The sequence below is a fragment of the Oncorhynchus masou genome, chromosome 33 (assembly GCF_036934945.1).
Source record: "Oncorhynchus masou masou isolate Uvic2021 chromosome 33, UVic_Omas_1.1, whole genome shotgun sequence".
In the NCBI taxonomy this organism is placed as follows: domain Eukaryota; kingdom Metazoa; phylum Chordata; class Actinopteri; order Salmoniformes; family Salmonidae; genus Oncorhynchus; species Oncorhynchus masou.
In genome coordinates this window covers 7,077,003-7,095,738 of record NC_088244.1, presented here as the reverse complement: position 1 = coordinate 7,095,738, position 18,736 = coordinate 7,077,003, and the positions used below count along the sequence as shown (strand labels likewise).

The window sequence follows — 18,736 nt, the reverse complement described above, 5'->3', positions numbered from 1 at the left end:
AGGGACACAGAGTGAGAGTGAGAGCAAGAGCGAGGGAGAGCGAGAGAGAAAGTGAAAAAGAGGGGACAGTACATAGTAAATCCCCAATAGGATGAGCGACTTCCTGTTTGCTAGCAGTTTGTGTTTTTAATACGGTGCCTTGTGCCACAATATAAAAGCACTGAATCACCAAATAAACCCAAGGCATGGTCTGTGTCCTGATCAGCAACACATCACAGCTGCACCGTACACAGCCAGTGAGCCCTGGTTCTCAAACCCTAATGAAAGAATATATATATTAATAATCATTACTTTATTCATGTTCTGGCATTCAAAACATGAAGTCTCGAAAAGCAAAGTTAAAAATGTTATGTGCAACCTTGTGAATATAGAGCTAAATAAATTGCTTAAGAGTCCATACAAAATGGGGCTGTAAAATGAAATGGGGTATAGCTAGAAAATGAGCTGTATCCAAGTGTGTGTAGAGGAAGTGATGGAGTTTTTTATTTATTTTTAGTTCAGCTAATGACACATTAAACACCTGGTGTTGTTTTCACAATCACACTCATCCAGTCAGCATTTCACTGCTCACGCACCGCCTGAATGGAGTCAATGGCTTAGGATTCCCGATAGTACCCAAATACCTATGTAATTCACTACTTTTGCCCAAGGCCCATAGGGAAACCAACACCTGGTCTAAAAGTAGTGCACTGGTGAAATAGGGTGCCATTTGGGACACAGTCAATGAATGCTCCCCGACCCCGTAATGCTTTGACTGCCAGAGTAATGCCTGTAATGTCTGGGGGTCAAGGTTATTTTAGTCAGTACTGTACAACATGATGGGTCTGCAGTGTAACGAAGTGGGGTTTCCGGTACAGTTGGCCCCCTCTTGGTAATCCTGCAGATGATTCCCTTTTACAGGCTGTGAGAAGAGTTCAGCTGGAACAGCCAGAAGACTAAAGGCTGTTGGAACAGCCAGAAGACTAAAGGCTGTTGGAACAGCCAGAAGAGTAAAGGCTGTTGGAACAGCCAGAAGACTAAAGGCTGTTGGAACAGCCAGAAGACTAAAGGCTGTTGGAACAGCCAGAAGACTAAAGGCTGTTGGAACAGCCAGAAGACTAAAGGCTGTTGGAACAGCCAGAAGAGTAAAGGCTGTTGGAACAGCCAGAAGAGTTTGGGATGCTGGAACAGCCAGAAGACTAAAGGCTGTTGGAACAGCCAGAAGACTAAAGGCTGTTGGAACAGCCAGAAGAGTAAAGGCTGTTGGAACAGCCAGAAGAGTTTGGGATGCTGGAACAGCCAGAAGACTAAAGGCTGTTGGAACAGCCAGAAGACTAAAGGCTGTTGGAACAGCCAGAAGAGTAAAGGCTGTTGGAACAGCCAGAAGACTAAAGGCTGTTGGAACAGCCAGAAGACTAAAGGCTGTTGGAACAGCCAGAAGAGTTTGGGATGCTGGAACAGCCAGAAGACTAAAGGCTGTTGGAACAGCCAGAAGACTAAAGGCTGTTGGAACAGCCAGAAGAGTAAAGGCTGTTGGAACAGCCAGAAGACTAAAGGCTGTTGGAACAGCCAGAAGACTAAAGGCTGTTGGAACAGCCAGAAGAGTAAAGGCTGTTGGAACAGCCAGAAGACTAAAGGCTGTTGGAACAGCCAGAAGAGTAAAGGCTGTTGGAACAGCCAGAAGAGTTTGGGATGCTGGAACAGCCAGAAGACTAAAGGCTGTTGGAACAGCCAGAAGACTAAAGGCTGTTGGAACAGCCAGAAGAGTAAAGGCTGTTGGAACAGCCAGAAGACTAAAGGCTGTTGGAACAGCCAGAAGACTAAAGGCTGTTGGAACAGCCAGAAGAGTAAAGGCTGTTGGAACAGCCAGAAGACTAAAGGCTGTTGGAACAGCCAGAAGAGTAAAGGCTGTTGGAACAGCCAGAAGAGTAAAGGCTGTTGGAACAGCCAGAAGAGTAAAGGCTGTTGGAACAGCCAGAAGACTAAAGGCTGTTGGAACAGCCAGAAGACTAAAGGCTGTTGGAACAGCCAGAAGAGTAAAGGCTGTTGGAACAGCCAGAAGACTAAAGGCTGTTGGAACAGCCAGAAGAGTAAAGGCTGTTGGAACAGCCAGAAGAGTAAAGGCTGTTGGAACAGCCAGAAGAGTAAAGGCTGTTGGAACAGCCAGAAGAGTAAAGGCTGTTGGAACAGCCAGAAGAGTAAAGGCTGTTGGAACAGCCAGAAGAGTTAGGGCTGTTGGAACAGCCAGAAGGGTAAAGGCGGTTGGAACAGCCAGAAGAGTTAGGGCTGTTGGAACAGCCAGAAGGGTAAAGGCGGTTGGAACAGCCAGAAGAGTCAAGGCTGTTGGAACAGCCAGAAGGGTAAAGGCTGTTGGAACAGCCAGAAGAGTAAAGGCTGATGGAACAGCCAGAAGACTAAAGGCTGTTGGAACAACCAGAGAAGTTAAGGCTGAAGGAACAGCCAGAAGAGTTAAGGCTGTTGGAACAGCCAGAAGGGTTAAGGCTGATGGAACAGCCAGAAGTGTAAAGGCTGTTGGAACAGCCAGAAGAGTTAGGGCTGTTGGAACAGCCAGAAGGGTAAAGGCGGTTGGAACAGCCAGAAGAGTCAAGGCTGTTGGAACAGCCAGAAGGGTAAAGGCTGTTGGAACAGCCAGAAGAGTAAAGGCTGATGGAACAGCCAGAAGAGTAAAGGCTGTTGGAACAACCAGAGAAGTTAAGGCTGAAGGAACAGCCAGAAGAGTTAAGGCTGTTGGAACAGCCAGAAGGGTTAAGGCTGTTGGAACAGCCAGAGAAGATAAAGCTGTTGGAACAGCCAGAAGAGTAAAGGCTGTTGGAACAGCCAGAAGTGTAAAGGCTGTTGGAACAGCCAGAAGAGTTAAGGCTGTTGGAACAGCCAGAAGTGTTACGGCTGTTGGAACAGGCAGAAGAGTTAAGGCTGTTGGAACAGCCAGAAGGGTAAATGCTGTTGGAACAGCCAGAGAAGTTAAGGCTGTTGGAACAGCCAGAAGAGTAAAGGCTGTTGGAACAGCCAGAAGAGGTAAAGGCTGTTGGAACAGCCAGAAGAGTAAAGGCTGTTGGAACAGGTAGAAGAGTAAAGGCTGTTGGAACAGGCAGAAGAGTAAAGGCTGTTGGAACAGCCAGAAGAGGTTTTAAGGCTGTTGGAACAACCAGAAGGGTAAAGGCTGTTGGAACAGCCAGAAGAGGTTTTAAGGCTGTTGGAACAGCCAGAAGGGGAAGGCTGTTGGAACAGCCAGAAGGGTAAAGGCTGTTGGAACAGCCAGAAGAGTAAAGGCTGTTGGAACAGCCAGAAGAGTAAAGGCTGTTGGAACAGCCAGAAGAGTAAAGGCTGTTGGAACAGCCAGAAGACTAAAGGCTGTTGGAACAGCCAGAAGATTAAAGGCCGTTGGAACAGCCAGAAGAGTAAAGGCTGTTGGAACAGCCAGAAGGGTAAAGGCTGTTGGAACAGCCAGAAGAGTTAAGGCTGTTGGAACAGCCAGAAGAGTAAAGGCTGTTGGAACAGCCAGAAGAGTAAAGGCTGTTGGAACAGCCAGAAGGGTTAAGGCTGTTGGAACAGCCAGAAGAATAAAGGCTGTTGGAACAGCCAGAGGAGTTGAGGCTGTTGGAACAGCTGCAGAATATCTATAATTATACATTGTAGAATAACATTCAAGACATCAAAACTGTGAAATAACACATATGGAAACATGCAATTACCAAAAAAAAGTGTGAAACAAATCAAAATATATTTTATATTTTGGAGTGCTGCTTCAGATGACCTGGCCTCCACAATCACCCGACCTCAACCCAATTGAGATGGTTTGGGATGAGTTGGACCGAATGTAAAGAAAAAGCAAGAAGTGCTCAACATAGTTGGGAACTCCTTCAAGACTGTTGGAAAAGCATTCCAGATGAAGCTGGTTGAGAGAATGCCAAGAGTGTTCAAAGCTGTCAAGGCAAAGGGTGGCTACTTTGAAGAATCTCAAATATAAAATATATTTTGATTCAGGTTTTTTTTGTGGTAAGGGAAAATCAAGTCTGAAATTTAAAAGTAAAAATTACAAACATTAGACACGGCCACCACACAGACAAGGACACACACACACGTTCTATGTTCACCACTCTCTCTGTCTGCAACCCTTTTAGTGCAATGAGCTTGAGGATTGGAGGTACGTGTTTTGTTGGCTAGAGGTACCAGGTACCGTACATAAGTGCCTCTGAATTGCAGTACAGTATAGTATAATACAGCATAGTAGAGAACAGTATAGTATAATGCAGCATATTAGAGTAGAGTACAGTATAGTATAACACAGCATAGTAGAGTAGAGTAGAGTACAGTATAGTATAATACAGTATAGTAGAGTAGAGTAGAGTACAGTATAGTATAACACAGCATAGTAGAGTACAGTATAGTATAACACAGCACAGTATAATATAATAGACTATAGTATAGTTTAGTTTACAGTACAATTAAGTATAATATATTATAGTATAGTACACGACAGTGTAGTATAAAATAGTACAGTATAATATGATACAGTATAGTATAGTTTAGTGTAAAAGTACAGTTCAGTATAATACATTATAGTATAGTACAGTATAGCACAGTAGAGTACAGTATAGTATAATACAGCAGAGTATAGTAAAATACACTACAGTATGATAATTTATAGTATAGTATAATACATTACAGTATAGTATACTACAGTTTAATATAGTATAGTATGTACAGTATAATACAGTATAGTACAGCACTGTCACGCCTTGGTCATTGTATTTTGTGTTTTTGTTATATATTTGGTTAGGCCAGGGTGTGACATGGGTTTATGTATTGTATTTTCGTATTGGCGTTTGTAGTATTTGGGATTGTGGCTGAGTAGGGGTGTTGTATAGGTTTGGCTGCCTGAGGCGGTTCTCAATCAGAGTCAGGTGATTCTCGTTGTCTCTGATTGGGAACCGTATTTAGGTAGCCTGGTTTTCACTTTGTATTTCGTGGGTGATTGTTCCTGTCTCTGTGTTAGTGTTCACCAGTCAGGCTGTAATAGGTTTCACGTTCCGTTTTGTTGTTTTGTATTTATTAGTTATTTCATGTATAGTTTCGTTATTTGTTTCACTAATAAACATGAGTAACCAACACGCTGCATTTCGGACCGACTCTCTTTCGACAAACGAAGAACGTCGTTACAAGCACAGTATAGTGCAATACATTATACAATATAATACAGTAAAGTATGATACTTTATAGCGTAGTATAATACAGTACATTATAGTATGATACTGTATAGTATAGTCTAGTATACTGCAGTACAGTATAGCATATGACAGTATAATATGGTATATAGTACAGTATATACAGTATAGTATAATACAATATAATATAGTATAGTACAGTATAATACAGTTTAGCATAGTACTGAATAGTGTAATTAAGCAATAAGGCACAAGGGGGTATATGGCCAATATACCACAGCTAAGGGCTGTTCTTACGCGAGACACATCGCAGAGTGCCTGGACCCAGCCCTTAGACGTGGTATATTGGCCATGTACTATAAACCCCCGAGGCGCCTTATTGCTATTATAAACTGGCTACCAATGTAATTAGAGCAGTAAAAATACATGTTTTGTCATACCCGTGGTATACTGTCTGATATACTCTGGCTGTCTGCCAATCAGCATTCAGGGCTCGAACCACCCAGTTTATAATACAGTATAGTAAAGTGTAATACAGTATAGTATAATACAGTATTTTGCAGTAAAGTACAGTATGGTATATTATAATGCATTACACCATGGCATTGTTGACTACTAGTTTCTGATTAGCTTGAAGGGCATTCTAGAGCATTACTTCGCTATCACACACGGTATGTCAACACGGCAGAATTCATTCAGTTCATTCTTACATGTTCAATGTTTGAGCTGCTTTTGAAAACATTACTGTTTAAATTAAATTGTCTAGCTTGCTAAATTGTCATAATAGCAAGCTAGACCTGATGGTTTGGTAAACTAAACGAGCAAGTCTGTTTGTTTGTTTGGTTACCAAGGCAACTGTACTGCAACTATCTTCTAAACCTACAGACTACTTCAGTGGATGTTGAACACATTTCTACCTGCAAATGAACACATTTCTAGACCAAGTTATAGCCATGGTATAAAAGGGATAATCAACCCGGAGATCTATGCGTTCTCTGGAAAATAATGCAACTCAGTGGAAGGTCAGTTCCAGTCTGTCAGCGTGATGTTGAACACACCTTCACATCGTTCATTATTTTCCAGAGAACTCACAGCCCCATGTTGATTATCCCTTACGTATAGTACAGTATAATACAGTACAGTTTAATATAGATAGTACAGTATAGTATAATACACTACAGTATAATATAGATAGTACAGTATAGTATAATACAGTACAGTATAATATAGATAGTACAGTATAGTATAATACGGTAAAGTTTAATACAGATAGTATAGTATAATACAGTACAGTATAATATAGTATAGTAGAGTATAGTATAATACAGTACAGCATAATATAGTATAGTACAGTATAATACAGTACAGTATAATATAGATAGTATAGTATAGTATAATACAGTACAGTATAATATAGTATAGTAGAGTATAGTATAATACAGTACAGTATAATATAGTATAGTACAGTATAATACAGTACAGTTTAATATAGATAGTACAGTATAGTATAATACAGTACGGTATAATATAGTATAGTACAGTATGATACAGTACAGTATAATATAGATAGTACAGTATAGTATAATACAGTAAAGGTTAATATAGATAGTATAGTATAATACAGCACAGTATAATATAGTATATTAGAGTATAGTATAATACAGTACAGTATAATATAGTATAGTACAGTATAATACAGTACAGTATAATATAGATAGTATAGTATAGTATAATACAGTACAGTACAATATAGTATAGTAGAGTATAGTATAATACAGTAGAGTATAATATAGTATAGTACAGTATAATATAGAGAGTACAGTATAGTATAATACAGTACAGTTTAATATAGATAGTATAGTGTGTCCTGTGTGGTGTCCTGTGTGGCTCAGTCGGTAGAGCATGGCGCTTGCAAGGCCAAGCGTCGTGGGTTCGATTCCCGCTGGGGCCACCCATATGTAAAAGTAGTGGCCCCAGCCGACTTGTAAGTCGCTTTGGACAAAAGCGTCTGCTAAATGGGATATATTATTATTATTATTAGTATAGTATAATACAGTACAGTATAATATAGTATAGTACAGTATAGTATAATACAGTACAGTATAATATAGTATAGTACAGTATAGTATAATGCAGTACAGTATAATATAGTATAGTACAGTATAGTATAATACAGTACAGTATAATATAGTATAGTACAGTATAATACAGTACAGTATAATATAGTATAGTACAGTATAATACAGAACAGTTTAATATAGATAGTATAGTATAATACAGTACAGTATAGTATAATACAGTACAGTTTAATATAGATAGTATAGTATAGTATAATACAGTACAGTTTAATATAGATAGTACAGTATAGTATAATACAGTACAGTATAATATAGTATAGTACAGTATAATACAATACAGTATAATATAGATAGTACAGTATAGTATAATACAGTAATGTTTAATATAGATAGTATAGTATAATACAGTACAGTATAATATAGTATAGTAGAGTATAGTATAATACAGTACAGTATAATATAGTACAGTATAGTATAATACAGCACAGTATAATACAGTACAGTATAATATAGTATAGTACATTATAGTATAATACAGTACAGTATAATATAGTATACTACAGTATAATACAGTACAGTATAATATAGTATACTACAGTATAATACAGTACAGTTTAATATAGATAGTATAGTACAATACAGTACAGTATAATATAGTATAGTAGAGTATAGTATAATACAGTACAGTATAATATAGTACAGTATAGTATAATACAGCACAGTATAATACAGTACAGTATAATATTGTATAGTACATTATAGTATAATACAGTACAGTATAATATAGTATACTACAGTATAATACAGTACAGTATAATATAGTATACTACAGTATAATACAGTACAGTTTAATATAGATAGTATAGTACAATACAGTACAGTATAATATAATATAGCATAGTACAGTATAATATAATACAGTAGAGTATAATATAGTATAGTACAGTATAATACAGTACAGTATAATATAGTATAGTACAGTATAGTATAATACAGTACAGTATAATATAGTATAGTATAGTATAGTATAATACAGTACAGTATAATATAGTATAGTACAGTATAGTATAATACAGTACAGTATAATATAGTATAGTATAGTATAATACAGTACGGTATAATATAGTATAGTACAGTATAATACAGTACAGTATAATATAGTGTACTACAGTATAATACAGTACAGTATAATATAGTATAGTACAGTATAACACAGTACAGTATAATATAGTATAGTACAGTATAGTATAATACAGTACAGTATAATATAGTATAGTATAATACTGTACAGTATAATATAGTATAGTACAGTATAGTATAATACAGTACAGTATAATATAGTATAGTATAGTATAATACAGTACGATATAATATAGTATAGTACAGTATAATACAGTACAGTATAATATAGTATAGTACAGTATAATACAGTACAGTTTAATATAGATAGTATCGTATAATACAGTACAGTATAGTATAATACAGTACAGTTTAATATAGATAGTATAGTATAATACAGTACAGTATAATATAATATAGTATAGTACAGTATAGTATAATACAGTACAGTATAATATAGTATAGTACAGTATAATACAGTACAGTATAATATAGTACAGTACAGTATAATACAGTACAGTTTAATATAGATATTATAGTATAATACAGTACAGTATAGGATAATACAGTACAGTTTAATATAGATAGTATAGTATAATACAGTACAGTATAATATAGTATAGTACAGTATAATACAGTACAGTTTAATATAGATAGTATAGTATAATACAGTACAGTATAAACTAGTATAGTACAGTATAGTACAGTATAGTATATTACAGTATAGTATAATATAGTATAGTACAGTATAGTATAATACAGTACAGTTTAATATAGTATAGTACAGTATAATACAGAACAGTATAAAATAGTATAGTACAGTATAATACAGCACAGTTTAATATAGATAGTATAGTATAGTATAATACAGTACAGTTTAATATAGATTGTACAGTATAGTATAATACAGTACAGTTTAATATAGATAGTATAGTATAATACAGTACAGTTTAATATAGATAGTATAATACAGTACAGTACAGTATAATATAGTATAGTACAGTATAATACAGTACAGTATAATATAGTATAGTACAGTATAGAATAATACAGTACAGTATAATATAGTATAGTACAGTATAATACAGTACAGTATAATACAGTACAGTTTAAAATAGATAGTATAGCATAATACAGCACAGTATAATATAGTATAGTACAGTATAGTATAATACAGTGCAGTATAATATAGTACAGTATAGTATAATACAGCACAGTATAATATAGTATAGTACAGTATAGTATAATATAGTACAGTATAATACAGTACAGTATAATATATTATAGTACAGTATAATACAGTACAGTATAATATAGTACAGTACAGAATAGTATAATACAGTATAATATAGTTTAGTACAGTATAATGTAGTATAGTACAGTATAGTTTAATACAGTATACTATAGTATAGTACAGTATAGTTTAATTCAGTATAATATAGTATAGTACAGTATAGATTAATACAGTACAGTATAATATAGTATAGTACATTATAGTATTTATTTTATTTATTTCACCTTTATTTAACCAGGTAGGCTAGTTGAGAACAAGTTCTCATTTGCAACTGCGACCTGGCCAAGATAAAGCTTAGCAGTGTGAACAGACAACACAGAGTTACAAATGGAGTAAACAATTAACAAGTCAATAACACAGTACAAAAAAGGCGAGTCTAAATACATTGTTTGCAAAAGGCATGAGGAGGTAGGCGAATAATTACAATTTTGCAGATTAGCACTGGAGTGATAAATGATCAGATGGTCATGTACAGGTAGAGATTCTGGTGTGCAAAAGAGCAGAAAAGTAAATAAATAAAAACAGTGTGGGGATGAGGTAGGTGAAAATGGGGGGGGCTATTTACCAATAGACTATGTACAGCTGCAGCGATCGGTTAGCTGCTCAGATAGCACATGTTTGAAGTTGGTGAGGGAGATAAAAGTCTCCAACTTCAGGGATTTTTGCAATTCGTTCCAGTCACAGGCAGCAGAGTACTGGAACGAAAGGCGGCCAAATGAGGTGTTGGCTTTAGGGATGATCAGTGAGATACACCTGCTGGAGCGCGTGCTACGGATGGGTGTTGCCATCGTGACCAGTGAACTGAGATAAGGCGGAGCTTTACCTAGCATGGACTTGTAGATGACCTGGAGCCAGTGGGTCTGGCGACGAATATGTAGCGAGGGCCAGCCGACTAGAGCATACAAGTCGCAGTGGTGGGTGGTATAAGGTGCTTTAGTGACAAAACGGATGGCACTGTGATAAACTGCATCCAGTTTGCTGAGTAGAGTGTTGGAGGCAATTTTGTAGATGACATCGCCGAAGTCGAGGATCGGTAGGATAGTCAGTTTTACTAGGGTAAGTTTGGCGGCGTGAGTGAAGGAGGCTTTGTTGCGGAATAGAAAGCCGACTCTTGATTTGATTTTCGATTGGAGATGTTTGATATGAGTCTGGAAGGAGAGTTTACAGTCTAGCCAGACACCTAGGTACTTATAGGTGTCCACATATTCAAGGTCGGAACCGTCCAGGGTGGTGATGCTCGTCGGGCATGCGGGTGCAGGCAGCGATCGGTTGAAAAGCATGCATTTGGTTTTACTAGCATTTAAGAGCAGTTGGAGGTCGCGGAAGGAGTGTTGTATGGCATTGAAGCTCGTTTGGAGGTTAGATAGCACAGTGTCCAAGGACGGGCCGGAAGTATATAGAATGGTGTCGTCTGCGTAGAGGTGGATCAGGGAATCGCCCGCAGCAAGAGCAACATCATTGATATATACAGAGAAAAGAGTCGGCCCGAGAATTGAACCCTGTGGCACCCCCATAGAGACTGCCAGAGGACCGGACAGCATGCCCTCCGATTTGACACACTGAACTCTGTCTGCAAAGTATAATAATATAATATATAGTATAGTATAATAGTATAATACAGTACAGTATAATATAGTATGGTACAGTATAGTTTAATACAGTATAATATAGTATAGTACAGTATAGTATAATACAGTATAATATAGTTTAGTACAGTATAGTTTAATACAGTATAAAATAGTATAGTACAGTATAGTATAATACAGTACAGTATAATATAGTATAGTATAGTACAGTATAATAGAGTACAGTTTAATATAGTATAGTACAGTATAGTATAATATAGTGTAGTACAGTATAGTATAATACAGTACAGTATAACATAGTATAGTACAGTATAGTTTAATACAGTATAATATAGTATAATACGGTATAGTTTAATACAGTATAATACGGTATAGTTTAATACAGTATAATACGGTATAGTTTAATATAGTATATGATAGTATAGTACAGTATAGTTTAATGCAGTATAATATAGTATAGTACAGTATAGTTTAATACAGTACAGTATTATATAGTATAGTACATTATAGTATAATACAGTACAGTATAATATAGTATGGTACAGTATAGTTTAATACAGTACAGTATAATATAGTATAGTATAATATAGTATAATACCACATAGTTTAATACAGTATAATATAGTATAGTACAGTATAGTTTAATACAGTATAATAAAGTATAGTACAGTATAGTTTAATCCAGGATACTATAGTATAGTACAGTATAGTTGAATGCAGTATAATATAGTATAGTATAGTATAGTTTAATACAGTACAGTATAATATAGTATAGTACATTATAGTATAATACAGTACAGTATAATATAGTATAGTACAGTATAATATAGTACAGTTTAGTATAGATAGTATAGTATAGTATAATACAGTACAGTATATTATAGTATAGTAAAGTATAGTATAATACATTACAGTATAATATCGTTTAGTACAGTATAGTTTTATACAGTACAGTATAATATAGTATAGTACAGTATAGTATAATACAGTACAGTTTAATATAGTATAGTACAGTATAGTATAATACAGTACAGTATAATATAGTATAGTATAGTACAGTATAATATAGTATAGTACAGTATAGTATAATACAGTACAGTATAATATCGTTTAGTACAGTATAGTTTAATACAGTACAGTATAATATAGTATAGTGCAGTATAGTATAATACAGTAGAGTTTTATATAGTATAGTACAGTATAGTATAATACAGTACAGTATAATATAGTATAGTATAGTACAGTATAATACAGTACAGTTTAATATAGTATAGTACAGTATAGTATAATATAGTACAGTATAATATAATATATGACAGTACAGGGGATAAGACTGCAGCATATCGATAGATAAATGGAAGCCCTATTTTCACCAAGTTGTAATTTTTTCCTGTGTGGACAAAACCATTTTCTTCTCTCTAAAGTGTAACCAATAGCCATTAGGTCTATGTCACATGCGTGATTGTGTGGGTGCTGTCGAGGCCTGAACACATTCTCTCTAGCGATCCCAATTAATTGATTTATTCAGGCCAGTCTAGTGATGGGTGCTCTTGGGCCTGAACACATTGGCTCTATCGATCCTCATGACCCACATTGCTCACAGTACATCCTCTGACCTGCCCCTCGAACCACCACACTGCTCCAGGCCTTGGACAACAGCCCACAACTGGGCTTGCAGACCTGGTTCAAATAGGATCTGTTTACTGCCGTTGATTGAGCTTGCCTTGCACAATGGAACCAATAAGAGAGATTCTATTTGAATTCAGGTATGTCTTGGCCAGCAGCCCACAACTCTTACTGGGCTATAACCTTTATATGTTCAAAGCACAGACCCTAGGCTATGTTCCAATATCCACACTAGCATGCCACTTAGAATGTATACTCAATACAGTACACTGCTTTATTACCCATTTGCTAGTAATATGGATTTTGGAACAGTGCCTGGGAGAGAATGGCTGGTGGATGTAATATTGTAGAATTAAATTTAATACCTCTTGTGTAGCAAACCGAGTAGCTCTGATGACCTCTGTAATATCCCATCAACACAGTTGGAAATAAAATACACTGTTGGTTTGAAGGAGAGAGAAAAATGCATTGCTGATTACAACTGTGGTGACTAAATGGATGGCAGCTACAGCTATTTTCTATTCGGACATAATCCTTATCTTGGTCAAATTATCTTTGTCTCTGTCAAGAGATGATGCTTTTCTGTCTTAAGATAATAGAAGGAAGTGACAGATATTGAGGTTGTCTCATTTGTGTCGTCCGGCTGTATCTGAAGCAAAACAAGATGGCCGCCTGGTGTATGACTCAGCAATACAAATATGGAACCATCACTTGACACCTGATACACCACCATACTTTATTACTGACACCAGGACCTTGTCAAAACTCATATCCCAGTCTTCAGTACTTAAGAAACTCACAGTAAAATGTTATTTTCTTCTCACTGATTGTCATTTTATGACTCAAATAAAAACAATTGTTCACAAAAAAACAACAAAAAAAAACAAAACAAAGTAGCTTGAAGAAATAATTGGTCAATAACCACGTACAGTATATTGTAACTAACCAGTAATCTCCGCACCCAGAAACAAATCAACTATTGAGACGTTCATCAGAGACTGCTAACCAGTGGGCTCTGCCAGCTGGCTGTAAAGCACCATATCAGACACGACCTGGCATTAACCAGCATTATGCTGACAGGCTGGTAGAGCTTGCCATTAGCTATGGATAACACATCATCACCAGTCAGTCAGTTAGGCTGCAGCGCTCTTTACCTCTGGATGGGAGACAACAGAGTGAGAACAGCCATCCTACGAGTTATTCCATTGGGGTTTGGGGACCAGAAGACTGTGGGAACAGCCATGCTACAGGATTACCCATTGGGGTTTGGGGACCAGAAGACTGTGGGAACAGCCATGCTACAGGATTTCCCATTGGTAGTTTGGGGACCAGAAGACTGTGGGAACAGCCATGCTACAGGATTTCCCATTGGTAGTTTGGGGACCAGAAGACTGTGGGAACAGCCATGCTACAGGATTTCCCATTGGGGTTTGGGGACCAGAAGACTGTGGGAACAGCCATGCTACAGGATTTCCCATTGGTAGTTTGGGGACCAGAAGACTGTGGGAACAGCCATGCTACAGGATTTCCCATTGGGGTTTGGGGACCAGAAGACTGTGGGAACAGCCATGCTACAGGATTTCCCATTGGTAGTTTGGGGACCAGAAGACTGTGGGAACAGCCATGCTACAGGATTTCCCATTGGGGTTTGGGGACCAGAAGACTGTGGGAACAGCCATGCTACAGGATTTCCCATTGGGGTTTGTGGACCAGAAGACTGTGGGAACAGCCATGCTACAGGATTACCCATTGGGGTTTGGGGACCAGAAGACTGTGGGAACAGCCATGCTACAGGATTTCCCATTGGGGTTTGGGGACCAGAAGACTGTGGGAACAGCCATGCTACAGGATTTCCCATTGGGGTTTGGGGACCAGAAGACTGTGGGAACAGCCATGCTACAGGATTTCCCATTGGGGTTTGGGGACCAGAAGACTGTGGGAACAGCCATGCTACAGGATTACCCATTGGTAGTTTGGGGACCAGAAGACTGTGGGAACAGCCATGCTACAGGATTTCCCATTGGGGTTTGGGGACCAGAAGACTGTGGGAACAGCCATGCTACAGGATTCCCCATTGGGGTTTGGGGACCAGAGAAGGATTAGTCTGGGGCACCGTAGACCGGCAGCCATATTTGTGGTAGAAATTAGATGTAAAAATGTCCATTCAATTTCACTGGCCCTTTATAGTGGGAAGTGGGCCTCGTTCCCCTACCTCCCCACTCTCCCCTTGTCCTCTTCCTCCTCTATTTCCCCTCGTTCCCCTCGCTCCTCCCTCTCTCCCGTTGATCCTCTCTCTCCCCCCTTGCTTTTCTCTCCCATTTCTTTCCCCTCACTCCTGTCTTCCCTCTCTCTCCCCTTGATGCTCTCGCTCCTCTCTTCACCCTCCTCGCCTTCCTCCTGTCCCACTTTCCCTCTCTACTCCCTCTCTCCCCTCGTTCCTCGTTCCTCTCTCTTCCCTTTGCTCCACTAGCAGGGCTGTAATGCTGTAAAGTTCTTATTTACTGGCCTCACTTAGAGCCACAGAGGGAAAGCCAATGAGCATTGTTAACATACCCAGCAACATTGTTAACGGACCCAAGAGCATTGTTAACGTACCTAGCAACATTGTTAACGTACCTAGCAACATTGTTAACGGACCCAAGAGCATTGTTAACGTACCTAGCAACATTGTTAACGGACCCAAGAGCATTGTTAACGTACCTAGCAACATTGTTAACGGACCCAAGAGCATTGTTAACGTACCTAGCAACATTGTTAACGTACCTAGCAACATTGTTAACGTACCTAGCAACATTGTTAACGTACCTAGCAACATTGTTAACGTACCCAGCAACATTGTTAATGGACCCAGCAGCATTGTTAATGGCCCCAGCAACATTGTTAATGGACACAGCAGCAGTGTTAATGGACACAGCAGCATTGTTAATGGACACAGCAGCATTGTTAATGGACCCAGCAGCATTGTTAATGGACCCAGCAACATTGTTAATGGACCCAGCAGCATTGTTAACGGACACAGCAGCATTGTTAATGGACTCAGCAGCATTGTTAATGGACCCAGCAGCATTGTTAATGGACCCAGCAACATTGTTAATGGACCCAGCAGCATTGTTAATGGACCCAGCAGCATTGTTAATGGACCCAGCAGCATTGTTAACGGACACATCAGCATTATTGATGGACATAGCATCATTATTAATGGACATAGCAGCATTATTGATGGACATAGCATCATTATTAATGGACATAGCAGCATTATTGATGGACATAGCATCATTATTAATGGACACAGCAGCATTATTATTGGACATAGCAGCATTATTGACGGACATAGCAGCATTATTATTGGACATAGCAGCATTATTAATGGACATAGCATAGGCTATTAAAACTGATGAATAGGTTAACACTAGAGGTAAAGCCCGTAGTTCTAAAGGTCTGTCCTGGTGATTAGAATAAGCATGGGCTCGATAAAGAGGCATTCATAGTCATAGCAGGTTCGCCATAGCGATAAATAGAGTCACAGTCAGTATAGATAGTATCTGATGTTCACCTATGTATGGACACAATCATCCTATGATACAGACCATCGGGTTGGACCCCCTTTGCCTCCAGAACAACCTGAGTTCTTCGTGGCGTGGAAACGTTGCTCAATATTGGTACCAATGGACATAATGTGTGCCAGGAAAACATTCCCCGTCACCATAACACCAACGCCTCCAGTCTGTACCGTAGCCACACCAGGCAGGATGGGGGCATGGACTCCAAGGTGCTACATGGTCAATCAGACGTCTGCATTGGCTGTGCAACATTCACGGTGATATGGCCTCTGCAGAATTCAATACATTCATACGTCTTGTGCTTTGCGGAGCAGCACAGAGCTGTTGAGTAGAGTTGTCATGAAGGAAGTTGTCAAGGAAGTGAGTTTGTGTTTATACAGGACCTCCTGCCCCCACCTACCGTTATAACCAATCATGTCAATGCGGAGCTATACGGATTGTTACAAAATCTGGGACGGCGATGTGGTACCGAGTTCAATTCGGCCCCTGCAATTGCATCACACGAAACAGAGACTCCAACAACATTTTCGGATCAAGCATACATTTGCTTTGCATTTTTGCTGCTGGTACAAATCTGTCATTCTGCCCCTGAACAGGCAGTTAACCCACTGTTCCTAGGCCGCCATTGAAAATAAGATTTTTTTCTTAACTGACTTGCCTAGTAAAGGTAAATAAAGGTTAAAAAAAATGACGCAACAGGAACTGCAATTTGTCAGACCAGGCATTGTTTTTCCACTTATCAATTGTCTAGTGTTGGCAATCGCGTGACCACTAAAGCCTCGTCTTCTTGTTTTTAGCTGATAGGTACGTTGTGCGTTCTGAGATGCCATTATCGACACACCAGTGTTGTACAGCGCCATTATTTGTCTGTTGTGTCCCGCCTGTTAGCTTACACGATTCTTGCCATTCTCCTTTGACCTCTCTCCACAACGAGATGTTTTCACACACAGGACTGCCGTTGACTGGATGTTTGTTTGTTTGTCGCCACATTCTCGGTAAAACCCTAGACACTGTCGTGAGTGAGAAACCCAAGGGGACGGACGTTTCGGAGATACTGGGACCGGCGCACTTGGAACCGACGATCATGCCACGCTCAAAGTCGCTTAGATCACTCGTTCTGTCCATTCTAACGTTCAATCGAACAGTAACTGAATGTTTCTGTCTACCTGCTTCGTATAGCAAGCCAAGGCCACGTGACCATTTTCGTTGATTGGTTGGGGGGTTGGGGGGTTGTAGTAACTTCTGTTATACAGAATATGGGTCTGATGTTCACCATATTTATTGGACACAATCTTCATACAACACATGGCTAATAGACAAGTTATTAGTGGGTTATGGGCCTAGCATATATTGTAAAGTTGTAGACGGTATCTTCCTACTATATGGCTCAAACAATTAAGCAATAAGGCCTGAGGGGGTGTCGTATATAGACAATATATACCACACATATTCTTCTCTATGGCAAAAACTATTGCTAATATTCTGGTTAGTCTCTATGGCCTAACTCCCTCTATTAGACTGGTTATTCTCTATGGCCTAACTACCTCAAATAGACTGGTTATTCTCTATGGCCTAACTACCTCTAATAGACTGGTTATTCTCTACGGCCTAACTACCTCTAATAGACTGGTTATTCTCTATGGCCTAGCTAACTCATTTAGTAGATTTGTATATCTTGTGTTTTGATAATGAGGTGAATTTCTCCAGTATAATTTTTAAAGCATTATGCTGTACTCTATTTGGTTGACTGTAGGAACGAAATGAAAAAGTGACAGTTAAATGATTGTGTACTTACTCTGCAGTTCCCCAGCTCCTCTGCTGACAGGATGATGGTGCCACATTTCTTCCCAGGGATACCACTACAAAACAAAGAGAGAGAGAGAGAAACAGTGTTGACAGGACCATGCGTCATAATGGGACTTCCACCTGTCCTCTTTCTATGGGAATCCTCCATTTCCTGGAACCAAACTACACACATTGACAGAGGACGACAGTCTCTAAACACTCCTCAAAGCGCACCATGATCTCTTCAGTTGTTTTCGTTTCACAAATGAATAAAGAATTAGACTGATTCTAGCATACAGTCTGTTGTTCTGAACCCAGCTGAGAATTGAGAGATCCACAGGCCTTTAGGTGTTCACTAACAAAACCACTGACTCTTGCTCTGACAGTTTACCAAGACATACAGTATGATAGCACAGGGGGAGACACACACACACAACACACACAACACACACGGGGAGACTCACAGGGGGAGACTCACACACACACACACACATTCACACACACACGCACGCACGCACACACA

General features: G+C 38.7%; 1 protein-coding gene across 3 annotated transcripts in view; it reads right to left on the bottom strand.

The window, feature by feature from the left end:
- LOC135527745 (copine-5-like) overlaps window positions 1-18,736 on the bottom strand; it is a 188,911-nt gene that overhangs the window by 65,614 nt on the left and 104,561 nt on the right. For all 3 annotated transcript variants that reach the window (XM_064956278.1, XM_064956279.1, XM_064956277.1), the window contains one exon: window positions 18,224-18,287. In XM_064956278.1, coding sequence (XP_064812350.1) covers window positions 18,224-18,287 — 64 coding nt within the window. The remainder of the gene's footprint in view (window positions 1-18,223; window positions 18,288-18,736) is intronic.